At 43.2% G+C, this 25,776-nt stretch overlaps 10 protein-coding genes across 10 annotated transcripts; 2 read left to right on the plus strand and 8 right to left on the minus strand.

Moving 5' to 3' along the window:
- Nucleotides 1-77: 77 nt before the first annotated feature.
- Nucleotides 78-1,608, minus strand: BYT42DRAFT_522144 (uncharacterized protein; the record flags this gene model as incomplete). Its single annotated transcript, XM_051565289.1, has 5 exons — nt 1,434-1,608; nt 1,179-1,345; nt 965-1,086; nt 323-869; nt 78-256 (listed from the first exon to the last, which is right to left on the minus strand). Coding segments are annotated over exons 2-5 (1,014 nt in total), but the record flags the coding sequence as incomplete, so codon positions are not given.
- A 629-nt stretch (nt 1,609-2,237) lies between these two features.
- On the minus strand, nt 2,238-4,731 carry BYT42DRAFT_586067 (uncharacterized protein). The gene is made up of 6 exons (XM_051570041.1): nt 4,569-4,731; nt 4,188-4,479; nt 3,167-4,130; nt 2,991-3,110; nt 2,506-2,919; nt 2,238-2,441 (listed from the first exon to the last, which is right to left on the minus strand). Exons 1-6 carry the CDS (start codon nt 4,639-4,641, stop codon nt 2,403-2,405), a joined length of 1,902 nt encoding a protein of 633 aa, XP_051419426.1. The 5' UTR covers nt 4,642-4,731; the 3' UTR covers nt 2,238-2,402.
- A 517-nt stretch (nt 4,732-5,248) lies between these two features.
- Nucleotides 5,249-6,289, minus strand: BYT42DRAFT_600455 (ankyrin repeat-containing domain protein). The gene is made up of 3 exons (XM_051571001.1): nt 5,870-6,289; nt 5,640-5,809; nt 5,249-5,571 (listed from the first exon to the last, which is right to left on the minus strand). Exons 1-3 carry the CDS (start codon nt 6,027-6,029, stop codon nt 5,401-5,403), a joined length of 501 nt encoding a protein of 166 aa, XP_051419427.1. The 5' UTR covers nt 6,030-6,289; the 3' UTR covers nt 5,249-5,400.
- Nucleotides 6,290-6,486: 197 nt separating this feature from the next.
- BYT42DRAFT_625103 (uncharacterized protein) lies at nt 6,487-7,993 on the plus strand (the record flags this gene model as incomplete). The annotated part of the gene is made up of 4 exons (XM_051572402.1): nt 6,487-6,871; nt 6,956-7,031; nt 7,108-7,532; nt 7,605-7,993. 4 exons carry the CDS (start codon nt 6,487-6,489, stop codon nt 7,634-7,636), a joined length of 918 nt encoding a protein of 305 aa, XP_051419428.1. The 3' UTR covers nt 7,637-7,993.
- Nucleotides 7,994-11,037: 3,044 nt separating this feature from the next.
- On the minus strand, nt 11,038-13,823 carry BYT42DRAFT_503954 (P-loop containing nucleoside triphosphate hydrolase protein; the record flags this gene model as incomplete). The annotated part of the gene is made up of 5 exons (XM_051564942.1): nt 11,038-11,922; nt 11,996-12,075; nt 12,147-12,936; nt 13,004-13,635; nt 13,715-13,823. The coding sequence occupies 5 exons, from the start codon at nt 13,821-13,823 to the stop codon at nt 11,038-11,040; spliced, it is 2,496 nt and encodes an 831-aa protein (XP_051419429.1).
- Nucleotides 13,824-14,389: 566 nt separating this feature from the next.
- On the plus strand, nt 14,390-17,010 carry BYT42DRAFT_125777 (Rho GTPase activation protein). Its single transcript, XM_051562167.1, has 13 exons — nt 14,390-14,415; nt 14,493-14,535; nt 14,629-14,682; nt 14,757-14,872; nt 14,942-15,083; nt 15,144-15,206; nt 15,267-15,386; nt 15,457-15,585; nt 15,684-15,801; nt 15,882-16,217; nt 16,283-16,423; nt 16,495-16,600; nt 16,666-17,010. Exons 3-13 carry the CDS (start codon nt 14,668-14,670, stop codon nt 16,874-16,876), a joined length of 1,497 nt encoding a protein of 498 aa, XP_051419430.1. The 5' UTR covers nt 14,390-14,415; nt 14,493-14,535; nt 14,629-14,667; the 3' UTR covers nt 16,877-17,010.
- Nucleotides 17,011-17,046: 36 nt separating this feature from the next.
- On the minus strand, nt 17,047-18,282 carry BYT42DRAFT_549479 (proteasome complex subunit Rpn13 ubiquitin receptor-domain-containing protein; the record flags this gene model as incomplete). The annotated part of the gene is made up of 5 exons (XM_051566074.1): nt 17,047-17,132; nt 17,188-17,881; nt 17,969-18,028; nt 18,100-18,118; nt 18,179-18,282. The coding sequence occupies 5 exons, from the start codon at nt 18,280-18,282 to the stop codon at nt 17,047-17,049; spliced, it is 963 nt and encodes a 320-aa protein (XP_051419431.1).
- Nucleotides 18,283-18,490: 208 nt separating this feature from the next.
- On the minus strand, nt 18,491-21,134 carry BYT42DRAFT_586086 (uncharacterized protein). Its single transcript, XM_051570042.1, has 7 exons — nt 20,613-21,134; nt 20,369-20,522; nt 20,139-20,299; nt 20,038-20,076; nt 19,813-19,966; nt 19,297-19,749; nt 18,491-19,239 (listed from the first exon to the last, which is right to left on the minus strand). Exons 1-7 carry the CDS (start codon nt 20,847-20,849, stop codon nt 18,902-18,904), a joined length of 1,536 nt encoding a protein of 511 aa, XP_051419432.1. The 5' UTR covers nt 20,850-21,134; the 3' UTR covers nt 18,491-18,901.
- Nucleotides 21,135-21,496: 362 nt separating this feature from the next.
- On the minus strand, nt 21,497-22,623 carry BYT42DRAFT_648471 (uncharacterized protein; the record flags this gene model as incomplete). Its single annotated transcript, XM_051572738.1, has 6 exons — nt 21,497-21,741; nt 21,810-21,919; nt 21,980-22,135; nt 22,190-22,316; nt 22,368-22,529; nt 22,598-22,623. 5 exons carry the CDS (start codon nt 22,621-22,623, stop codon nt 21,884-21,886), a joined length of 507 nt encoding a protein of 168 aa, XP_051419433.1. The 3' UTR covers nt 21,497-21,741; nt 21,810-21,883.
- Nucleotides 22,624-23,457: 834 nt separating this feature from the next.
- Nucleotides 23,458-24,993, minus strand: BYT42DRAFT_125966 (uncharacterized protein). Its single transcript, XM_051562168.1, has 8 exons — nt 24,676-24,993; nt 24,426-24,614; nt 24,293-24,365; nt 24,150-24,221; nt 23,975-24,094; nt 23,818-23,916; nt 23,583-23,760; nt 23,458-23,528 (listed from the first exon to the last, which is right to left on the minus strand). The coding sequence occupies exons 2-7, from the start codon at nt 24,546-24,548 to the stop codon at nt 23,669-23,671; spliced, it is 579 nt and encodes a 192-aa protein (XP_051419434.1). The 5' UTR covers nt 24,549-24,614; nt 24,676-24,993; the 3' UTR covers nt 23,458-23,528; nt 23,583-23,668.
- Between the last annotated feature and the right edge of the window lie 783 nt (nt 24,994-25,776).

Raw genomic sequence — 25,776 nt, forward strand, 5'->3', positions numbered from 1 at the left:
CTGTCGCTTTTTTTTTCCTCTTTCTTTTTCTCTTTTTACTCCTCTTCCAAGATATCTTCGTGTAATGCACCTCTTAAACGACGCTCCTTTTCGTTTTCGAGCTGGCCGTATAATAGGTATAATGCACGCTCATTCGCTTCGGGAGTACCTTGAATGGTGAACATTCTCTCGCCGGTTTCATCATGGGGCATTTTGGCGATGGAAATACGTGAACCAGACAAACGGCGAATTTCAGAGATTTTACAACCTCCCTTGCCTATCAAGAGGGGGACCAATTAGTTTTTTGGATGGATGTCTACACTGATGGCCGAGCTCAACTTACCAATGATACAACCGACCATGTCACTAGGAATGGAAATATTTTGAGTGCGGATATTGGGGTTATTAAGGAAATTCTGCGAGGCGGTGGAGGAACGACGTTGTTGTTGGTATTCGGAGGGATTACTGAAATCGGAGCCATTGCCAGTGCGAGTGATGGAGGTACGACGATCGTTGGAATTGCTGGCACCGACCTTATTAGGATTATACAAAATGGTGCCGTAAGCGCGTTCTTTATCGTCAATAAGACATTGGCCGATTTCAAGAATGGCTAAACGCACGGCTTCTACTGTTCCGCGCACTTCGACAACACGCTCGGTACTTTGTGGCAAAAGAGTTTTCGAGGCGATCATGCGAACGCCGGAGGTATCCTGGATATGCTTGATCTTGGCCCCTTGGCGACCAATCACGGTACCCATCAAATTATGCGAGATCAATAAGCGAATGGTAGCCACAGCGCCAGCTGCAGAACTAGAGGTGGTAGGAGACAGCGGAGGAGTAGCAGGAGAAATGGGATTATCCAGCAATGTTTGAGCGATAAGGAAATATGCCTGCGTTTACAAAAAAAAAAAAGAGTTAGAACGAATCTTTGGACCGAGAAATATGTATTTTTAGACACCAAAAATAATAATAACAAGAATCTCACCTTGGCAACACCTTCCAAGGAACCAGTCACTGTGAGAACACGATCATGAACACCTTGAACGACCTTGGAAACACCGGCTTTGACACCCGTGGATTCTCTCAGTTCAGCCACATTTTTACCGGCTAAAAACAAACAATTAGAATTTCGCACCGAATTGATTTGAATTCTTTTGTCGTGGTGAATGTTCGAACAAGAAGTCAAAGAAAAAACTAACCTTTTCCGATAATGACGCCAGCTTCTTTGGTCGAGACCAAGGCGCGTAAAGTCAAGGGACCGTCTTCTTCTTCAAACTGGTCGTTCTGAGAACCGTCGACGGTATACTGTTGGTCAACATAGGAATCTTCGCGTTCTTCAAAATTGGGGCTTGAAATATGGGACATGCTAAATTGAAAGAGAGAATGTCAGTCACCCGGTTTTTTGACAATGAGCAGTATTTTTTTTTCCTTAGCAAGGAAAACCCCATGCTTACATGAGACGGAAGAAGGAAAGAACGAGGGTTTAGAGTGGAAAGGGAGGTGACAAGCGAACGAGAAAACGTTGCAATGAAGAGACAGGAATGGAATGCGCGTTTGGAATATTCGTGCTCGGAACGGATTCCCCTTGGAAGTGTGAAAAACCACAGGGAAAAAAAAAAAAACTTTTTTTTTATTGAAAAAATGCCAGTGACGCAGCCCGAGTCTTTTTTTTTCTTTGGCTAAAAATGAGTTTGAAAAAAAATTAAAAAAAAAAGGTTTCATTCGGAAGATGAAAAGCGCGAATTGCCCCTTTTTGGCTCCCCCACACACCGTTCCGTTGTAACAAATTGCCAGTTGGAAGAGATATCTACAATGGCAAATTATCCAAAAGCTTGAATCTTGGTTTACTTGATACAGAAGTCCGCATTCAAGTTTTGAATACTTTTATTATGTCCTTGATGTATCAGGTCATAACAATACTGTCTCTAATTGCAACAAAAATAAACGCTTTGCCATCGCAACTGGGAGCCTTTTGAACTATGGATACGCATAATACACAGATGTTTCAATTGAGTGAATATAAACTTCAGACAGAGTATTTCCAAACGTAATATCTTTTTGCGTTCGACTTTTTACGACCAAATTTTTTCGCGAATCAGCAAAGCAATCACAGGCTCCAAGGTTGAATAAATGTCCTATTCTTGGCGAAGCTGATTAGGGTATCTTTACAGCCACGAGCTTGATGGATGCAAGCTTTGTAGTTGAGTCTAGGAGACAGCACGGTATGGGTTTATATAGTATAAAAGATAAATTAAGGGCTTTTATTTAGACAATGGTTTATTTACCTATTCAAATTTATACAAGAGGTATGATAGCGACATTTATATATAATGAGAAAGTCTCCTTACAAACAGTGATATTCCATACTTTTCCAACAATAATTATGTCGGCTTTCCAGCGATTAACAAAGTAAGGAAGTAATCCTAACGGACAAGTTTGGCATTTCGTCCATACATCTTATCCTACGTGAAGTGCATCAGCGATCGGCTACAATCCAAAAGGGACAGATATTTTTGATCAACTTACAAAGCATGCACAATTTCGACAATAGACAAGCCATTCGCCGTTTTCGCCTTCTGTGACCTTGGCGCCTGAATCCATTTGCTTGGAACATCCGGCACAGCGAAGACATTTTTTATGCCAACGGCTTGCTCGTGGACCGGGAGTATCATCCATAACCGCAATACTGTCTCGGCAGCGAGGACAAATCTTGGAACCACCGAGTTTGGGCAATGCGCGCGTTCGGTGACTCAATATCCGTGAAGGATGATCGCTTTCTCGGCTTTTGACTTCAGGCGACTCTTCAGGAGGAGATGGTTGCTTATGCTGGACCGTCGTCATCTTTTGGCGACTGCATGCTTCACAATGGGCTGCGTTATTTACTTCATAAAATGGTTGATCATATGGCAGCACAATGTGGCATTCAGCACATAAGAAACACTATATCGTACAGTTAATACGTTGAAAAAAAAACAAGAGCATGACAGATCCAGCAGATCGATTAACTGTACCTGAGGATGGAAAAGTTGATTGCCATTCTTTAGACACTTTTCAGTAATAGGCTTGCTACATGTGTGGCATTGATACGAAGGAGACGATGACTTTTCTTTTGGCTTGGCAACAGGTTTGCACTAAACATATATTGTGAGTCCAGCTTGTTTCATGCCAGCTGTTTGATCTGACGTACCTTGGTGTGATAAATGCCCTTGCCATCACTGACAAACTCGGACTCGGTAAAATGAAGGTGGCAAGCATCGCAAGTAAGACAATCGTAGTGATACCAGACATCACCTGTGGGTGTGGGTAACTTGACACGAGGCCCACTGAGCGGCTTCTGACATTGGCGGCAGGATCGAGAAGGACGAGAAGGAGTCGATGCGCTGCTACGATGTTCTTCTGATATGTTGGGCAGCGTCGGAGAAGACGATAGCCGCAGCGAACCCAAGTCATCATTCAGCGAGACCGACGAAGACCTTGATCGATGGGGTCTGCTAAGCAGAGGAGTGGAAGTGTTCTTTTTAATGGCTTCTGGTAAAGGCGCCACAGGCGAAGGCGTGTGGACGGACCGTGCTGAATCTTCATCTGACATTGGAGATGAAGGAGACGATAGCGGCGGGGTGCGGATCCGAGGCTTTTCAGTTTCTGTCGGTGTGGCACCCATGGATTCTGACGTTGCATTGTTTTGCAGTGATTTCTGGTAATGGTGAAACAAATGCGAGTCTATGCGAGGCCGCGACGATCGAGCCGCACGTGGCAGCCACGTGGATGACGTCGATGATAAGCTAGACATGGAAGATAAAGTGTCGAAACCACCACGAAGACTGAAAGTGGTACTGCTCAAAGTGGAAGTCGGTGACAAATTATGGGCGGCTCGACTCGAAGGCGAAAGAACAGGCGTAGAAATTGTGCTGGGAGGCGGGGAATGGATTCTTGGCGCTTTCGGTGCATGGACAATGGCCGCTTCATTGTGTGGTTTTCCAGCTTGGCTCATAAGGCACGGTTCACAGCAGGGACGACCTTTCAGATCCACCATAGGAGCATCCTTTAACAGAATGTGACATCCGTGGCACGAAAAGCACTCGTCATGCCATACTTGTTGGCTGTGTTCAATGTAACTGTCTTGCTGAGAAATGATCTTTGTACAGGCAGTACTAGAAATAGACAATGTTAATATCGAATACAGTAGGTAACATTGTATTGCTACTTACCAATTGCCGAGATTGAATGTCTTTTCGTGACAGCTTTTGCAGTAGTAGAGATCGTTCTGGAGATAGGTGGGAGTATCATACTGAAACCGCTCGTTGCATTGAGCACAGGCTTTAGGAAGTAATAAAGAGGATGGCCGGTTAAGCACCGAGGATGTAGAGTTTCGTTTGATTAAAGGCGTGCTGGTAGTCTTTCCAATCGTCTCATCATGACCTAAGATACTGTTGGCGTACTGTGTTTGCCATTTATCGACGATGGATACGGTGTCGGAGCCCAATCCGGTAGCAATGGAGGCTGATAGAAAAAATGAACAAGTCCAGTGTGAGCGAGAAATTGACATGGACACCTCTCCAGATTATCCCTTGAAAACAACGACTCTTTACCTACGGATCTACCGCCACAGCGACGGCATTTTCCACTGCTTGAAATTTCACCGCAACGGTTGCAAAATCCCATGTAGGTTGAATGGAGTTGAAAGATAAATAGGAAGGTGTAAAGAAGAAGAAGGAAGAAAAGAATCAAACGAAAGTGAAAAAGAAAATGGACGAGCAACGCTTCTTCAGGGGAAATGGGTTGTTTATGGTGGAACTGTTTTTGGTGTGCATCAACAGCTTACCAAAAATGGTAAACGAAAGTACTGGATATGATTGGCATGGCGACATTCAAATCACAGAAAACCTAGAGGAATCCAGATTCCATATTTAGGAGACACAAACAACCGCTTTCGGTAGATTCCTTCTTCTGAGATTCCTTCTTACATTACCCAAATGCTAAATCGCTATTTTTTTTTTTTTTTGGTTGATCTATCACACTAAGAAAAGCTAACAAGTTAATACTCTTTTACGCACCATCGCTACCACAGAGTCACGCCGTCGGAATCAAGTAGGAGCCATGTGCAATTCGTACGTAATGATCTCATATCTGATTGCGAGATAATATAACCTTTAAACTCATGTTGGTTCTGGGATCGACAAGTGGAAATAAGGCCCGACAATATGGTATGACCGCATTCCGCAAAGGCGGGAGCAGTAAATTGTGAAGGAATTTTGTGAAGAGAAATATGGATAAGCTCAAGTGTATATGTATATTCTGAATTCTGAAGAGATGTCTAAAAAATCATGGAGGTTGCTGTTCTTCCTTCTAATGAACTGATCAAAATCCAATATGCTAAAGAAAAAACTAGAAAGGATGATAATGCTTTTTTGGGAATGCGATCTACTTATTTTCGGGTTCGGGAACTCCTTGCTCGACATACTGTTCGTCCTCATCCATGGGGTCTTCCTCTGGCTGTTCGTCAATCATTGTTTGCAAGAAGAACTCGGCCACCTTTTCATGAGATCGCTGCTGAGCTTCGTAAATGGGAGTCTTGCCGGCCGTATTTTTGATCTGGTTTTTTTTGAGATCAATATTCATTGCACCAACAGGTTTTTTTCTTCCCAAAGGTAATCTCTTACCTTGCAATCAGCACCATTTTTCACCAACATTTCAACGACTTCCAAATGGCCATTGAGAGCGGCCCAGTGCAGAGGCGAGTTGCCTTGCTCATTGACAACATTGACATATCGCGAAAGTTCTTGCTCACCCGCGATCGTGGCTAACTGACCCAAGATCCATGCCACAATTTCTATAAACAATATAGAAGATTAATATCAGCAGTTATGAGCAAGTAAACCGAGAAGGCTACCAATGTGGTTGTTCGCGCATGCCATGTGGAGTGCCGTGTTTCCGCTTTCGTCTCCTTTAATGTAGTACTCGGGAGCGGGTTTATTTTGCTTCAAATCGTCCAATTCACCATAACGAGCACAGTAAATGACATCGTCCAATAGTTCTTGATTGTCTGCCATGGTAAAATTTTGCTTTTGTAACAAGTGAATGCGTGTAATGAACAACAGTCAAAAAAAATTATTCCAACTTGACATTGCAAAGCCAGTCCGGCGATTGAAATTTGGGGAATTTTTTTTCATTGGAGGTTCCTCCCTCAAGCAACATGGTGCGCCATATATACCAAAAGATAAGTTGCAATTAAAGGGTGTACAGGTCCGGGAAATGGATAAGTATAGAATGCGATGACGATATATAGCGATGGATTGTATCTTTCTACATGTAATGGTGAAAATCCAAGTATTTCCGCGATTGTATTTACCTCGAAACCCTGATTTGTGGGTCGGATATTCGGGATTCTCTTGGCAATTTCGGTCGGTTAAGTGGTTTCTCCAGTCGAAAAAAAAAGTGATAAAAAAGCCCTGAAAACTCAGTTACCCAGGTTTTTCTTCCCCTCTTGACCCCTTAACTTCACTTGTCATGAGTCAACGAGAGAACGCCTTTGCTAACCATGTTTTGACTTCGGTCAAAAATGATTTATCATTTTTGAAAGACAACTGTTACATCACCGGAGAAGCCTACAATGAAATCCTCAAAAATTTGCCAACCGATCTTCGCACCAACAACAACGTTACTTCTCCTGCACCGCAGCTCCCTATGCGTCAAATGGGTGGCGCGTCGCCCAAGAAATCTTACAATGAAATGTCAATGCCTGGCACTGGAAACGCTCCTCCACCACCAGCCTACAATACTGCCGTGAATTCGCCTTCCCTCGGCATGGCCGAAGCACTGTATGATTACAGAGCACAGAATCCCGAGGATTTATCAATTACTCGAGGTGATATCATCCAAATTACAGAATATGGTAAGCATAAACTATCCATTGCCGTGGTAACGTAAAATTTTTTTTTTGGTTCTCATCGCAATGAGTTGTTTCTGTCCGTTTTAGTCAATGATGACTGGTGGCGTGGTTCTCTTCAAGGACGTACCGGCATGTTCCCTAAGACATACGTTCAAAAATTACCGTAAGTTAATTAATGACTACTTGATTATGTCAATTTTTTTTCTATGTCAGCTGTTTAACATTCTACTTGGTTTTAGTAACCCACCAGTGGACTCGAAGCAGCCACCACCATTCCCAATGACACAGCCTCCTGCACCAATGGGACCGCCTCCGGAAGCTAACTCGTACGCTGGCTATGCCTCTCCTCCACCGCCTTCCACACCTGCCTCTATGCCCGGCGGTGATACCCGCGGTGGTTATGGTGTAGGCAGCCCTTACCCTCCACCACCTCCAGCAAACACTCCGTATAACAATTACGGCCCACCACCCGCCGCTTACCAACCTCCTCCTACTCAACCACCTCCACAATCCTACGCTGTGCCACCACCATTGGCTACAGCAGCGAGTACATCTTCGGCCCCAGCAGCTGTTGAACATCACGAAGAAAGCAAATTGGGCGGATTCGCCAAAAAGTTTGGAAGCAACGTGGCAAATGCTGCCACTTGGGGCTTTGGTGCAACCAGTAAGAAAAACCTTGAAAATAATTGAGTGTCCGAAATGCAGAAAAGTTGATCTCTATTTTTTCCTTTTGTAGTTGGTAGCGAAGCAGCCCATGCTATTTTCTAGAATTTCACATGTGAATATCAACTTGCTGCTCACTCGTGCAATTGCTTTCTTGATATCATTTTCCGGGTAGAAACACAGATTGTTCATCGTAAATCGAAATTCATGTAACGAGATAAACACACAGCAATTAGACATTCTAACAAAATACCCATGTTACATCTTTCAATGTGTTTAATGTAGAGTGGAATAAAAAATGGTCTCCGAACAAATTCGCCATGGTTTACTGATTGTGTGCAAAGTCAGCGACCAGAGAATCAACCTATTTTTCTTCATTGACAATGTCTATCAGCGTCGCTAAAAGGACCAGTTCACTGCCGCCAAGCATCCCAAGTATGATGGAGCCTTTTTCATACCAATGAAAATGAAGAGCATAAGCTGTTATCGATATTCTTCTCCTTCTCGTCTCACATCTCTGACGTTTCCATTCTTGCCCATCCCCCGGTAATTGTATTTGTAGGAATACTATCTCCCCTTTTTCCAAAGTTCATCAATTTCTTCTTCGACTTTGTCAATCAGTTTGCTTTTTTATTTTGTCACCGAGAACAAGTTTCTTGACGCGACAGAAGGGCGACAATGGAATGCAAAACCAATGTTCATGCTTCGCCCAGATGTGGACCGTGACAATTACCTTTCTCCATCAACCCAGAGCTGATGCTGGGGCGAAGCTGTCTCAAACGCTACTCATCGCATTTTTCCTATGTTCAGAGCTTTTGCACTTCGTGTATGTTTTGAAACCCTTTTATTGAGAAAAATAAAACAAGATACGCCGTCGGACGTCTCAATTGAAGTAGTGGACGGATGAACGACAAACAAAATAAAAAGGTCTATCCTGTTGTATGTCTTTCTAAGCTAAGCTAGTCGTCTTTTTTTTTTCGGCCGGACCATTTTCTTGGCTTAACAAACCGCTTTTAAAGTCGCTTGGAAAGCAAGTGAAAACGACCGTAGTGCGAATGAGGCAGTGTATCTTAGGTTAACAAGCCGTACACGCGCTGTGCAATGGATGCCGCCTGCCACCGGAGACCGCCCTCTTACATTGAGCGACTTTCGTCAGACAAAAAGCCTAACGCATACACGGCATAACTTGGGCGAGAACTCTTGACGGACTTTGGTATATTAATGACAACCTTATGGCAATACCATGCAACGCGAGTTGTTTCTGAACACGCGCAAAGCAGCACTGGTTCCCTCCCCTCAGTTCCATCCCGCCCAGGCTATGATAGGTCTAGAAAGATGTGTGGGTATGTTGCGTATTTAAAAAAAATGAGTTAGTAAGCTCTTTGATTGATTCAAACTTCGTTAAGATATTTTACCTTTGTTATTTGAGTTTTCAATAGCCATTGATCGCTGACATGACTTGGATTATATGACATTGAAGAATGTTGAACTAGTATACGTTCATTACATCATAGCAAAGGAAAAGAAATTGGACTTGCCTTTAAATGGTGTACCCAAAAAAAAAAAAAAAAAAAAAAAAAAAAAACCGATGAATACGAACCGCCAGGTAAGCTTCTTCTTCGATGCGAAAAATAAAATTGCTTCCAGGAACAGTTAAGCGATGGATCGGTGGTGTCAGCTTGAGCAGGCAAAAAATATTGACGTGGCCAGAAGTGACGGTAACTTCGAGTTGGATTCCAGATGTCGAGAGTCCCCAAGTCTGTTTTGCCGGAGCAAAATCGATGGTAGACCACTCGACGCTTACCTTTTTGAGGATGATGGTCGATTTAACCAAGTTAGATACACGGCATAAGAATGGTCTGGATGATGGATGCGGATGGGATCTTGAACAATCATATCGAGAGTTTTCCAGGTAAACAGAAAGAGAGAGAGAAAATCAAGATAAAATTGAAGACCATGATTTCCAAGGATGAAACAATAGTCACCCTTCTGATGCATGAATTCATAGTTCGAAGCACGTCTGCTTATGTATTATTTGATTCATTGAAAATTGAAAGAGAATAAAAGGACATATACAGTATAAATGACAAAAAAAAAAAACAAATTGAATGATGCTACAGAAGAACGCCAGTCGTATTATCAACCACTTCTCTTCAAAAAGAGCTCTGCTCACATTTTTATTCGAAAGACGACGATGCTCTGTTTGACCACAACTGGCGCAAACGGCATCTTGCTGCTGATTGTTTCGCCTATTATCGTGAAAGTGGGCGGCGAATCATGTTGAAAGATAAAAAAAAAAGTTTAACAGGTCTTGATAACTTAGTGTAGATCATGTGATTTACAAATCGCTAATTTCCCAAAGATTTTATATGGTGGCATAGTTCGTCCACAGGACATTAAGCTCACTTTTTTATTACATTATTCAACCCACAAAGGGTTGAGAAATAAGACAAAAGCCTCTTCTTTTTTTCATTTACCTTTGTTGCGATTAAAAAGCAAACCCACCGACATACCTTCCAACAGTGAGCGCGTTGATGACTAGTCAGGCGCCCAAAGAGAAGAGCCGACAGGAACGAAAACAACCTTCTTCAAAGGATGGCCAATCCTATCATTAGAAGATGGTTTTCGGATTTTTATGCCATACCCCGAATGCTTTACCAAAAACCGGAGCGTTCATCATTACCAGTAACCACCAGCCTAGCAGCCCCTGATTCTGAACTGGCGCACAAAAGAAAAAAAGAAATGAGAACAAACTCCCTTCTTTTATATCTTTTGCGGACCTTCATTTGTGACCCTGTTTTATGACCGCGAATGCACCTCATTGGACGGATTCTCGCAACAAAAACTGGCGAACTCTGCCGCCTTTTCTTCGCTTTCGCGTAAAGCGCTGCAAAGGAGGGCTGCGCCATGTCACTCATGCTGTCATCAGTAAGCATGTCCACTACGGTCACTCTATAACTTGCAGTGTAGCCTATGGTTGACTCCTGATTGCGATATGCGACATGCCTCAAGCTTTACGCGCCTTCTTTCTATCTTGTTGTAAGTTAGAAAGTTTGCCCACTTTTGCCCTGCCCCTTTGTATGATGGAACACCGACAATCATTTTGAGAACTTGCTCAAGATGATTTTTAGGCTGCGCCACCGAGTTCTCACTTTATACATATCAATGTTAGCGCATAGACGATGCACGCCAACCGCCTTGGCATCATGCTTGAGTTGTTGCTATTGTGAGTTGTGTTGTATTGTCGCATTACTTTGATTTGTAGGACTGTGCAAAACGGAGTTTTTGAGTTGGATGCTGCAAAAACGGGAACTCCAGATGGCTTTTTGTACGGTTTATGTTTTGCTGTCTCTATTTCTACAACGCTTCCTCATTCCATTGTGGCATATCAAAAGTTCTTTTCTTCGCATTTTTTGGGGGAGTTCAAATGCAGACATTTTATGTAAAAAAAGATAATGGAGATAATCTAATGGATGATGCGCTATTTTTTTTTTCTTGATGAATGATTAAAATCGACCTTTCTTGCCTTTTCTTGGAGCTCGACCGGTCTTTTCTCTTCGCTTTTCTTTGATGATACGCTGCTTTCGGATCTGGCCTGCATTCTTCAATTCGCTTCGCACATTCTTGCCACCGACACGTTTCTGTCCCAAAGCGGCCTTCTTATTCTTATCCTGCTTGCCGGTATCGTCCTCGTCACGCTTTCGTTTCTTCATCTTCTTTTCATAATCAATAGCCAAAGGATCCAATGCTTTGCCCTCTTCCACACGATTATGACGGAACCGTTTCTGCTGCATCGACTTGGCGGAATTCAATTCCAGTTCACCAACTCGAGGCATTGAAATACGTGTTTTCTTGGCCCATTCATCGAAACGACCACTCTTGAAGGAAGCAGAAATAAGAGCACCGCTTTCTGTACGAATCATCTTCTTGTTGTCGCTGCCAATACCCGTGCCCTTGACAAACTTTCGCTTCTTGGAATCCCATCGTAACAGATTCTTAGTGGATCGCATGGTATCATTGTCATCACCAATCAAGTCCAATTGAGCTTTGCCTGCTTGCTCCACAAAGTTACCCGAGGTGTTCATGGAATAGCCTCGTTCAGTGTTGAAATCCTTTTGTTGATATGACAGGTAGAATTCTTCATCACGATAACTCTTCTTCTCTTTGGCGGCAGGGATCTTGAATGTGTTTGCTAATTCCGATTCATCCACATCGCCACCCAGATCGGTCACAGGGGCCGCTTCAATTACCGCAGGTGCCTCTTGAGACTGTTCCAATATTTGCGATTTATGAGCGTGAATGATTTTGCCCACGGTCTGTCGACGTTGGCGCATAATCACTGTAGCGTCGCTAATCTTTTTTGTTCCTCGTTGTCCCACCTCAAAAATAGTCTACAAATCCAATAAACAGTAAGCCTTTTCGTTCTGCATTCGAATTATTGAAAATCAACAAAAACTGATTTACCTCGTTTGGTCGGAAACCGGAAATCTTGCTGATTAAATCCAAACGTTGCTGCTCCATTTCATTACTATTATCTTCGTTCACTACGAAAAAAATAAATAAAAAAAATCACGGTAACAATCAAATACAACCATGTGTCGGATTCCAAGCTTACCTAGCAATGGGTGGAGAGCCGTCCAAGAAGGCTGCTTGATCACCTCTTTGGCTCTTGTATAACTTTCGGGAGCAGCACGGGGTTTGGTGCGGTTATATAGTTTATATGCGTTCATGGCGGTTTTGTAAAGACCTTCCAAAGAGGCATCGTCTTGGATTTTCTGTTGCAACCAGGCAATATCGTCACCCAAACCATCCTTGGGTAATGTACCCACCACCAATTCCGAGGTGTAATCCAGTTCCTTCTTGGTAGAACCGACAACTAATGGGCGCGTCAAGAATAACTCCAGATCGACTAGGTATGGCAGTTCCTCGGCTGTCATGAGTGAATAAGCCCAACCGCGACGGCCCGCACGAGCAGCACGACCGACGCGATGGACAAACACTTTGGAAGAGGCACAGAAATCGTAATTGATCACATTCTCCAAAATAGGGATATCGATACCACGGGCAGCCACATCCGTGACAACAAGCAAGTTGGTCATACCCGTTCGGAAGCGATTAATCTGGATGATACGAGCAGTCTGATCGAGAGAACCATATACGTACGATACTTGATATCCGACCATGCTCAAGAGAGTAGCGAGATATTCGACGTGATGCTTTGTCGCTGCGAAAAGAATGGTCTGTCGATCCGCTTCGGTAGCCGCGCGTTTCATCGTCTTCTTCTTCTTTTTCTTGTCATTCGGCGTATCGGTATTCTGAGTCGTCTTTGGTAACTTGATCACATGTCGTAAAAGGTAAAGCAATGCGGCTTCTTTTTCCACCTCTTTCACAGAGAAAAAGGCCATCTGTTGCAATAGGGAGAGAGTCAGTGGAACCGGGATTATCTTTTTCCGTGTTCGTGTTCAATCTTACCTCCAAATCCTTGCTAATCTTGGTATCGGCATCCAGACGGATAAGGGTAGGTTCTTGCAAACCGGCTTTGGCGAAATCGACCAACATTTTGGGAAGGGTAGCTGAGAAAAGAAGGGTCTGTCTGTTGGGTGGCAGACGGGACAAGATTTCGTGCAACTGAACAGCAAAACCCATTTCGAACAAACGATCGGCTTCATCAAAAACGACATATTCCACGGTACGCAAGTCCAATTCCATTTCCACGGCCAAATGCAGCAGACGACCAGGAGTGGCAATCAGAATATCGGGATTGCTGGCAAGCATGTTGAACTGATCATCCATATTATCACCACCTACCAAGGAACAACTGCGCAAATCGGTGTATTTGCCCATTTCTTTGCACACTTTTTGCGTCTGCATAGCCAATTCACGAGAAGGCGATAGAATAAGGGCACGTGCACCGACTTTGGCCGAATGGGTCTTTAACTTTTCCAACATGGGAATCAAAAAGGCGGCGGTTTTGCCGGAACCCGTGCGGGCCATTCCGACGACATCGTTGCCTTGCATGACAAGAGGAATACATTTGCGCTGAATAGGTGTAGGGACTTTGAAACCCTTGTGAAGTACAGCCTTGAAGATGGGATGACTCAATCCTAAATAGATCAGAAAACATACAAGTGTCAATCACCGACATTCACTGGCTTGCATTGACCCCAATGGGCTCTGACTTACCCATCGACTGGAATCCTCCTGATTTCTTATTTTTTCGATTAGCTGCAATATTCTCGTTGGCAATAAACTTTTCTTCCTGTTCGGAATCGTCATTATCGCTGTCGTCCATGGTAATGGGCTTCATGGCAGGGGCAGTCTTTGCAGGAGTGGTAGATTGAATCTGGGGTTTGCTCTTCAGCGAACTAAACATATCCATTTCCAGATCCATTTCATTTTCGCTCTCGTCGTCGCTCAATTCGATCGTATTACTCGTGGTGGTTGAGGAAGGAACAATTTCAAAATCGCTGTCGTCGTCTTCTTTCTTTTCCTTGTTGTACTTTTTCTTCTGAAACTCTTTACGCTTGAGCTTGGACTTTGATACAGGTTTCTCCTTCTTTTCGTTATCCGGACGTCCATTCTTAGTCTTTGTCGACGCAGAGGTACCCTTCATTCCTTTTTTGGGTCCCGGACGGGCAGCGGCTGTCAATGCTTTCTTTGCTGCCATGACTATGATCTGAACTGTAGAAAGTAGATGATCGCCCTTTTTTTTTTTTTTTTTCTCGAAACCACTTTGCAGCCGCTGGGGCCCGCTTTTGTGTGGCTTGTCTGTGACGGAGTTTCAAACGAATTCCGATTTGGCTGGCAGCTTTTTTGGATTTTCCAAAAATGGATTTCTTGACACTCTCTCACTCCTTTGCTTCACGAATTGGCGCATCATGACGGTAGAAGAATACTCCAAGGACGGGGAAATCCTAGAAGAAGAACAGAAAGGAAGTAACGGAGGTTTATCCGACGCAAGTCACTGCTCAAAGGATGTCTTGACACAGTTGACGGACTTGGATGTAAAGTATATATATATATGCGCTTCTTCGCGCTTTTTCGTCCATTGTCTCAATGCAGACAGACTTACCAGGCAATTGTGCATTTTCTTGTAGAATGGATTTCAATGCCTGTTGGATAAAGTCAAAGAAGATATGCAAGCTGCAAAAGTAAGATAAAAGATTGATCGCAGGTGGGAATAGATAAATGGCTCATAGCTGAAACGCGTTTGGATGCTCTTTAGGATGCCATGACGTTCCTGAAAAAGCGAGCCATTATTGAAGAGGAGTACGGCAAACAAATGGTCAAATTAGCTCAAAGTATGGCGGAAACTTTTGACAAGTCACATCCTAGATCGGGGTAAGTGCATGATCGAGGACTCTCCTGAACGATCAACTTAACATGATGTCTCTTTCCTTCTCTTAAAAGCACTTATGGTGATGCGTGGACGTCAATGTTAAAGGTGCACGAAACAGTGGGGGAACAGCGTATCAAGTTTTCGGCCGATATTTCAGAAGTAGCCGATGATTTGCAATTATTATACAAGGATACCGAAAAGGGAAGAAAGCAGGCAAGTATTTTAAAAAAAAGAAAGATCAGATGCAATTACGGGGAATTCACCTTTCATTAGGTGAAGGATGTTGGTTTGAAACATGAAAAGAATTTGATGGAGGCCGATGCGTCGCTTGAAAAGGTACTGTGACATTCTGTATGATGACGGTCATTAATATCTCATATAAATGGGGGAGAATAGTGTAAGCAGAGGTACGAGCTTCAGAGCGAAGATTGGGAACGAGCCATTCTGCAGAAAAACAATGATCCACTTCACGTTCCCAAAAAGGGACTGTTCAAAAACAACCGCACGCAAGCACAGGTAGGACAATAAACAACTGTGTAACCATTCATATGTGAGAAACAGAGCAAGGTAACATGTGAGAGTTCAGCTCAATCGAATGGAAGAAGATGCACGGATCAAAGCAACAATGGCCGATCAGAATTACAGACAACAATTGCAGACCACTAATGCGTCGCGGGTTGAATATTTTCACGTTCATTTGCCGAAAATCTTAATGGTAGGTAAAAAAAGGCGCTTTGCCAAAGACGAGATGCACCCAAATCTTGCACCCCCCCAAAAAAAGGACAATGTCTCATCTACAACCAAATTTTTAAGGATTTAAAAGCAGTGGGTGATGAATGCAGTGTTGCTCTACGGTATCAGTTGGCCCGCTATGCCTACATCTTTGAACAAGCCCTTACAGCTGATGGTATTGCTCTGGATAACGATGATGGTAACTCGAATATTTTTCAGTTTCAGATCAGCCTGTCAGCAGCGGTCATTGATCTTACTTTTCAATTTTTCTTCTTGCAGGTCTTGGTTTACGTTCCTTGACAGAAAAGATTGACAAGGACGCTGATCTGAACGATTACATCAAATCTTACAGTAGTCGTTCGACCAAGGTCCAAAAGAGCGAAATTCCTTACAAAGAATACAGCATGTCCACTACAGCCCTCAGCGTATTAAATCCTAACCCAGTATTTGGTATCGATCTGGATGCTTTGATGGAACGAGACCGAGAAGAAGTCCCGCTTGTCCTAAGAAAATGTGCAGAAGCGGTCGAAACCTTTGGTTTAAACACCGTCGGCATTTATCGTCTTTCCGGCACCAACAGTCAAATTCAAAAACTGAAAGCGGCCTTTGATCGCGGTAAGATAAATGGATCTTGTCCTTTTATTGCCGCCATGGTTATTGATGCTTTCGACGTGTATTAGATTGTGCTGGTGTTAATCTTTTGCAAGAGGAATTTGTTGCGGACATCAACAACGTAACGAGTGTCCTGAAACTCTGGTTCCGTGAACTGCCTGACCCACTGTTCCCTCGTTCTTCGTATACACATTTTCTCAATGCAGCAAGTAAGTTATTGAAATCACCATGGTATCATCAATTCATTTTTTTCTGATGTTACAATTTTTTCATCACACAGAAATTGAAGATGAACGTATGCGTATTCTCGGTCTACATACGGTCATTAACGATTTATCAGACGCTCACTATGCTACACTGAAATATCTGATGGCTCATCTTGACAGGTAAAAATATCGGAATATCATGGAAAAGTTCATGTGTCAAGGGAGGCTGACATGGTAGCACGTAGGGTTCAACAGCATCAACGTCATAATAAGATGGGATCCGCCAACTTGGCCACCATTTTTGGACTGACATTGATGGGCAATGACAGCAGTAACATGCTTGCTTCTGCGGCTGTGGGAGAAAATCAAAGATTGGCTGAAACGCAGTGGCAAGTCAAGGTGGTGCAGACAATTCTGGACAACTATGCTCTTATTTTCGAGACAGACGATGCGTAGAATCTCTCTCATTTTGCACTCACCCACGATTACCACAAAAGGAAGAACAACGCTATTTACTTATTGATACCCTTATGAAACCTATCTATTAACAGTGTCGTTACTGAATAAAACCATATTGTCCCAAGATGTGTACATCATCAGAATTTTTCGTTTTTTATACATATTTTTTAATCTTCCTCCATAGCCTCTCCTTCTTGCTGATGCTGTCTACGATTTGCTTCATCTTCCATCATTGTAAGGAAGGAATAGACATCTAGAATAGCGTTAGTTCAAGTGATACTCATACAAAATGCACCCAATCATCTTACCATGTATGGACACCCAATCCAAATCATCCAATAGAGAGCTGAGCTTTCCTTCTGAAATAGCTGTATGCAATCGTTGCAAAGCATTTTTGAATTCCGAGGATCTTGTCAATTCATGGATTTCTTCCTGCGAACGTTCGGCGGGTTCCACAAAAGGGAAAAGCGCCTGTAAAATATCGCCATTGTTCAATAATGGACCGATAGATTCTGGGGCTAAAACATCTTCCAGATCCTCGAGTGCTTCAAAAGATGCGTCGGGTGATACAGTCACCGACTGTAAACTGTCCTTCAACTGATTCAACTGGTCACTGGTCATCATGGGCTGCTGTCGTTCTAAATCGTCTAGAGATCCAATGGGTCCACTCAATTCTCCAGCCGACTGTAGAAACTGAAGCAGGTTCTCTTGTGTGATTTCGTCACTGTCTCCCAGAATCTGCATCAAATCGGATGATGCCGCGTCGCCATCGAACACCAAGTTTGAACCGCGATTACGGCTGGATTCCTCAATAGCGGCTTGAGGATTGTTGATCAGTTTATTCACACGTTCCACGAGTTGGTCGTCCTTGTCTGTATTGGCATTTTGCATCCAGAAAAACATTCGTTGACTGGACGATTTGAACTTTAGCAAATAAACACGACCCGTCGTACATTCGGGTACTCGGACAAGTTCTGCTTCGTCAGGAAAGATGATGAGATCCTGTCCAAAGAAGAATATTAGAAAATCACAGGCAAGTCTCCTCGGAACTGTTCTACACCCAAAGCCCGCTTTTCAAACACCCCATACCTCTTCAGGTTGTGAAGCTTTACGCTCTTTCCAGTAAAAGTGCATAAGCTGATCGTTGCTCTAGATAAACCATTTATCGCATTAGTCAAAACCTACATCACCATGTTTCACGTTTCTGTTGCTGCGCATACTTGATCCATATATACAAGTCTATTAGGTTGAAAAGTTGAGTGTCATCACTACGGGCTGGTATCGACTAAAACAACTTACCCTTTTCGCAAGTCGGGCTTTAACATATTGCCTTCACGAATGCATTTGCCAGCATTGAATTGAACCAAATGGCTCGGTCGACGATCGGTAGGGAATAAACTCATTTTTATCTAGTGGGATACAAAGTGACGTTCGTGGCCATACCCGAAAGCTGGACTTTTTGTCCAACTTAAGCCCATCCGAAAAAGGACTGCTTTTCGCGAAAATCGGGCCATTGTTACCCTCGGGTGTGCATTTTTCGAAACAGGAAAATTCACTCACCGTAATCTGCTCAACCTTGGAGATGGCATTTATCCTCTAGAAACCCTTTTTCTTTTTGTTTTGGTACTGGGAAGTTCATTATTTTGGGAATCCAACAATTAGTGGCATGAATGATCGCCCCTATACTGGTGCCAGTAACAAGTGTCAGAGTCGCCTACCAATGTATGGAGTAATATCCGCGATATGCAGTCCTTTTATTTGATAGGTCCATGTCAAATGCAGTGTATCCTTGACAATAGCCTCCATATTTACTTGAAACAAAAAGGTAATCACACACTATGTAAGCGCAGCATCAACGATGACACGACTACTGTCATAAAGCTTCCTCGGAAGTTGTCCTAGTTTTACCCAAACCGTTTAGTTACTAAAAAGTTTATAGTCTACAGAAAAAGTAATAATGTAATAAGAAATAGAAAGGAATAGAAGAAGAGAAAAAAAAAAGGGTTTGCAATCGTATTTTTTTTAAACGCCAAAATTGTTGAGAGAATCCCAGACACCCCGTCCATCCACTGCTGCCGAAGTCAGTCCAGCTGACCCATCCGATAGTCCCATCATATCCATTGAATTGGTAAGAGGCGAAAGATCATCATCATCTTTCCTCTTGATCTTCCTTGCTTCCGAATTCCCATACGAGCCTGATGACAAGGTCGGATTCGAACCCCAAAAATATTGAGATTCAAGCCCAAAATCTTGATGATGCAGAGACGGTGCTGCGGACTGACTTGTGTATCCGAACAACGATGAAGAGGAAGGTCGATTGGATTCGTCCTTATTCAGTGTTGATGAGGCCCCCGTCATACCTATGTAATGCAAAAGTCAGTCTACGTCAAAAATTCTGAGTGAAATCACGAATGTACCTAGTGATGGGAAAGGGGCAGCAAACGAGGAAGAGTCTCGGGGAAAAGCTGACATGTTTTCCGCGTTGGATGTCAATGCGTAAGCGGATCTTCTCATGTCAGCTGATGCCATGAGATACGGGGAGGGAGAGAATAAATCGATGGAGGATGGATCAAGTGAGAAGCGTGTGTCGTCGGTTCGTGGGTAAGAGGAAAGCGGTGGAGGCGGTAAAAAGGCTGTGGCAGAAGGCGGGGCGGGAACGGCGGATGACGGCGTGGTGATGGTTGTTGGCTGAGGAGGCATTCGCATGTAGATTTCTTTCAGGTTATCCAATGCTGCTTGGTCGTAAGTTGGATACATGCTCATATTCGGTAACATGGACGTATATTGCAATGAAGATGCGGACGGTGGGGCAAATTTATCAAAATGAACACGCAGTTGCCGTCCGTGAAATTCGTACTTGTCGTACATGGCTGCCACAGCAATCGCCCATTTAGTTAACTGTTTTTCATCAGCCAATAACCCAATGACCTTACCTATTGCCTTCTTTGCTGAATCATGTGTAGCAAAAAGAACGGTTCCAAAACCTCGACTTCGACCATCGGGCCCTTGAGCCACATCTGCACGCAAGATATTACCTGCATTGCGGAACAGATCTTTCACATCTTGCCACTGACAATGGAACGGCAACTAGAAGAAAACAAAAATGTCAATGAGAATATGAGAATTGGGGTTTTCCGCTTGTAGTAGGCAGTACTTACATTTCCCACAAATAGTTGACGTGCTACGTTCACGGTTGGCTAGGACAAAGCTTATCTTTAGTGGATTTGCGTTGATGGACAATACAACATGCTCGATTTACCTCTTTATAACCGTATAACCGGTGATGATTTGACGCCGACGATGAGAATAGATGCTCTTGTGGAGGAGGATGCATGGATAATGGCAGTCCTGATTCCACGAATCCTCGATCTTCGCGGACTTCCAAAACCCGACCCTGCCATTTGTAGTTGTGCAATATGTCTGGATTCCAAAATGTTAATTTTATCAATGGGGAATGGACGAATGGGCCATGGAGGGCTGACGAGTTACCTATTGCATGTTGGGCTTCTTCTACGGTAGCAAATAGCACCGTACCATGACCTTTGCTACGGTTATCGTAACTTAAAGCCACATCGGTACGTATAACATTTCCGGCCTTCCGGAAAAGATCTTTGAGGTCTTGCCAACGCACACGGAAAGGCAACTGCAAGAACAATAAGAAAAAAAATGGGTGAGTGACTCGTTATTGGATAGCAACGACTAGGGAAATTTAAAAAAACGAAGCGATACGCACATTACCAACAAATAGCTGTCTAACGTGAGTCACCCTTTTGGGTGCTTCGTGCATCATTGGTGCAAGTGGGGTTGACATTGAGGAGTTCAAGTCGAGCGATTCGGGGTTTTCGCTGGAATGCACCAGAGCCGAGCTAGATAAAGTCATTGGTACAGTGTAGGAGTGGCTCGACCTGGTAGACTGAGCTGTTATCTCTGTAGTAGGTTGAGAGGAAGACGGTGCGTTTGGATCAAGCATAGGATTGTTGCAGTGGTGGACGTTTTGATTGGCGGACAAGACGAATGGGTTGGTGAGTTAGTCAATTCAGGTCCAGAGGTAAATACTACCAAAGGTGCACTGCGATAGGGCAGTAACGAAGGAATAGGCTGAAAATGGAGTAAAAAAGTAGACTGCAAGGACTCGTCTCTTGAGTGCAATGAAAAACTTATTACAGGAAAGGAATGGGAAGGAGATAACGGTAAAACGTTAAATGGCTATTCGTTCAAAAAGAGAAAAATGGATAGGTCCAAAAAAAAGACCACATTGCCCAATTTTCGATAGGCGCTTGGAATTTCCACACAATAAATCCGCTGTCGTCGCATGCCCGTATTTTTCGAGTTCACGTCCAAAATTACTAAATTGGCACCGCAACAATTTCCTTTTTCAATCACAGCTTACCAGGCATGTAAAAACAGGGCCTAACGGAAGGCTAGTTGACGATACTTTGCTCGCTGAGCGCAGATTGTGCGCCGTGGGACCGTCGAAGAGCTGCCGGACGGGAATCGAGACGATAACCTGATTCTATGTAGGCCTGTAGACTTCGTCTCATGTTTACGCCAGCATTAATGTCCCTGTTCCAGATCTAGTTTCTAAAGTTAGTGTGATCTTGCAAGTGATGCCATACTGTTCCTCCTTACCAAGGGCTTGGAAACATAGTTTTCAGAAACCTAATGGGGCCACATTCGTACCGGATAAACAATGCTCAAATACCCTTGACCTTAAACTTCACTGTCAGATATGTACGTTAAAGCGGTGGATAATGCTGCTTACCGGGTCGTCTCGCTCCACAGTCAGAGCTGTATCCAATGATGTCGTTGTTTTCGTCAAGACATATTGTCAATTTCTCGCACTCGTTTCTTCTTTTTTCTAGGTATAATTGCGTGAATATCGATCTGGATATCTACCCGGGCTTTTGATAACTTAAATCGTGTTTGCAAACAGCTGATTGTTGTCTCGGACTTCGATCGTCGCGGTATCACAACTGCTACAAATTTTACTCGTCTTATACTCATCTACACAGAGCACAAGAGAAGAACTTGTCGGAATTTCTATCCGTTCATCTTAAGTTATCTCCTCGTACGAATTACATTTCCTTTCTTCTGTCACACCTTGACGGGAACTGGCGGATTGCCTTTCAATGAATGCAAATCGGCATCGCTAAATGCAACTACAGCCGCACCTTGGGGCCTCTCCCGCCCGCGACGGGCTCTCTGTCGTCCTCGCTTGCGGTATCGTCTGGACTGCTTGTAGACCCACAATGGTTTCTATAGCGTAGAATGAGCCGCTATCACTTTTACGTACGATAACACAAAACTCACTTGCAAATTCTTTTCTGCTGGGTCTCCTAACAAACTATCGGCCATTTTGTGCATGGTCATTTGCCGCTGTCTCTCGACTAAAGCACGTTTCTCTCGGTGACGATACGATCGATTGAAATTGTACAGCCTGTTCTTGAAGTCTTAAGTCCTGAGAATCGATCTGACTATATGCAATTACCTGTTGTGCAAACTTGCCAAAGTTCTTAAATGGTCTCGGAATTCTGCGACCGTACCACATTTGGCAGTGTTCTCGCCCAATCGGTCATATACATCCTCAATGCTCGCAGATCTTCTATTGTTCAGTTCGATCTGATGACTCCAATAGAACATGCTGCTTCGTCTGTATTTCAAAGGATGCCAAATAAGTAAATACATTTTTTTTTCTTGCCCAATTGAACTTCTACTTACTGATATGCTGCATTTGAGTCGACCATGATGTGGCATTCCTATGACCAGATCGCTCACGCCCTCTATTGCAAAAGTGATTATTGCTCAACGTCTTAAAGAATATGATTTGATTGAGAAAACGTGCCTATATCGTTCCTCAGGCATATGTAGATTTTCATTTGAATCTACCGCTGTTATAACAGATCGTAAACCCATTGATGCGGATATTCATAAGTTTAACATCTTGATGTATTTCCGACGGATAGCAAAGTTTACCCGGATCTATGCCAATGATTCTTGCATTGGGGTCAATTCCAGTTGGTTCTTTCTTCAAGTGGTATAAAACACGACGCCAACCAGTCCTGTCCGGCTCACGCGGAAGGAAATCAAATTCTCTCTTTAATGAAGGGAATGGGACGACCATTTACAAGTGTGGCAAGACGCAAGTATTTAATATTCCACTTTGAATTACAAAAAGGGATTACCAAGGTCATAGCGCTCGCAGAATTTTAGCGCCGCTGTCACTCCGTCGGTTTCGAGTCCGTAGGCGAATTGATACTTTTTGGCATTATCGGCTTTTGAGGCCTGGTGTATCGAAAAAAAAATGAGCGATTATGTAAATGGTGACTTACCAGCCTCGATAAGCCCAGCTCTGAATCTATTGGGCATGATTTTATCAAAGTCAAATATCGTCTCCCACATGGCTTGTTTGAAAATTTGATCATCTCGACAGGACCGATGAAAAACTTGAAGTCCAATAAATCGTTCTGTCGCCTCAATCTCGTAAAGATCCCTCCTCATTATTTATATTGGAGTAAAATACATTGTCACAAAAAAAAGTGAACGTTAGCTGATCTATTGCTTACTTTCATTTCATTAGGCACGATGTGCCATTTGTTGTAGGCGTGCTAACAGAAATAATGAAAGCATACACCACTCAATGGGAGATAGCCTGGGAACCCAATGTAAATAGCAATATAGATGGCTTATAATCTTTGATACATACCTATTTGATGAGAGCCAAAGGCAGAACGGACCATATACGTCCATTATAAAGTTTGGCTTGCGAAAGCAGCCAGGTAGAAAATTGAATCAATTGAACGCTCCCTGAGGTGCCTGCAAGGGCTTCGATGGCGTCACTGTTGTGATCCCTAGAGTGTTGATTATACGTTTGCTGTAATTCACTATAAGCAAGCATAAGAATATATTATTTTACATTCCATATATTGTGATCACCACACCGGTAGAGTGTCTGTGTTTGTAGCCAGTCTCCTGGCAGAGTATTCCATTCTTCTTGGTTGAAAAGCTCGTGTTTCTGGACCGCTTTAACAACTTTTTTCCTGGAAAAACATGCTTGAGTTTTATATTATACTATATCAATTGATCAAAAGGTATTACTGAGCGTTTTGGCTGTCTGTGACAGAGTGACGCCATGGTGTTCACTGTAGGTTCGGAAAAAAGCCTCACAAACATGAAGAATAAATTTGAAGATATTTGATGACAGATGCCGTGTGGCGTCTGAAACGATCTAGTTAAAGACTCAGTGGCTTCAATCAGATATATCTCGACTTACTGGTTAGAGCTTTTGTTGAATATGGATCTGCCCAGCTATTGTATAGCTGAATCCATCTCAGATAGCGGTATCCTGTACATAAATAGACAGAGATGACAACTGTGAGTCTCTCGAGATACCGAAGAAAAACGAAACAAAATAACCTTCGCTACTGGGAATGAAGAAATTTTGGAATGTATCCCAAGGTTTGTGCTCCCAAGGATGTCGGAAAGATCTCTAAAATGCGGGAAGTATCAGTTTGAATTATTGTTCGGACTGGAGATAATTATTTCGTACCAAATCTCTAGCTCCCAGGCATAAACTGCTAACAAAGAGGAAGCATTTCGCCCAGAATGACTCCGTATGCACAGGTGGAAAAGGAAGTAAGGTAGTCTGTTCAGTCCATTGCAACATATGCATTAGAGCCAAGTTGTTTGCATCGCGTCTCAGCAGGGTGTAATTTTCTGCACAAGTTGGAAAAAGTTCCTGTTCCATTGAGATTAATTAGTGCTACTATGCGTCATATCATTGGCATCTTCATCCTTACCCTGTAACTTTATATTCTTGCTTTAAAATACTCAACAACTTGATCTGTAGGGTCACAGCATTTCTAAGATCGGTAATATGGAAAGTTCTGAACTGCCGTCCTGGCGCAGCGTTCGCCATAGCGCTTAATACGCGACCGAGGTTTAAGAGAAAAGTGAAGAACAGGAGATAATCAGAACGAAAATAAAGAAAGTAGTTAACGTGTTGACAGTAGAAAGAGGTGGGTAAGTATTCAGCAGACGTGGAAAAATAAAGAAACAGATTACTGATCAGTAGATGTGAAAAGTGATAGATAAATAATCAGCAAATGTGAAAAAATAAAGAAACAGATGGAAGTGAGAGCAAGAAGTGCTCAAATGCTTTTTATTGCAAGTGCCTCACGAGCTTGGTTTCAGTTTCAAGGGCTGCGCCATTTGTTCAACGCGCCAATATGCAGAAGCATGATCGACAAGTGTTCTGACGACATTTTTCTAGTCACGTAAATCCGGTGATTGCATGAAAATGATTACTATCATTGACGACATGGTCCAATAAAAACCTGATAATATAAGCACCATTAGTATTGTAATTCGAAGTGTGGCCAACAGCAATATTTTAACGCTGTATTCAAGTGTGTGATCGCCGCTCTCTTACATTTTCACACTTTTCGACCACTTCTGTGACTATTCGCAAGCTGTCCATGCGTGCTTTTAAATCCCGACGGTTGCATTGCGAGCAACGTCTTCAGTTAGCTTCGCGAACGAGACTCTGGATCTACTATATTGGGGCAGGAAGCGATCCGATCCTGCAAACATTTTGCAATGGTATCTTCAGGAACGACAAGGTACGGGTCTGACCCAAGGAAAAGGGTGTATTGCGATTAATGGTAGAACAGGACGGAGTAGGAGGAGCGACATAGAATGGATTCCGCTGATCTAGCTACCATCATTATCGATCATAACTGCTTGGATTTGACCCATGACCGTGTTTCAACCAGCATTTGCGATGGGGTACATTAAAAGGATACTAGCATCCATATCAACGGCATACCTTCCAGTCCCGGGCATTTGAGCCGCAATGGTATAAAATGCTTTCTTGCCACTGAGGAATTTGGAGGTGTCAT

This window comes from Radiomyces spectabilis (genome assembly GCF_025331425.1).
Source record: "Radiomyces spectabilis strain NRRL 2753 chromosome Unknown BYT42scaffold_14, whole genome shotgun sequence".
In the NCBI taxonomy this organism is placed as follows: Eukaryota; Fungi; Mucoromycota; class Mucoromycetes; order Mucorales; family Radiomycetaceae; genus Radiomyces; species Radiomyces spectabilis.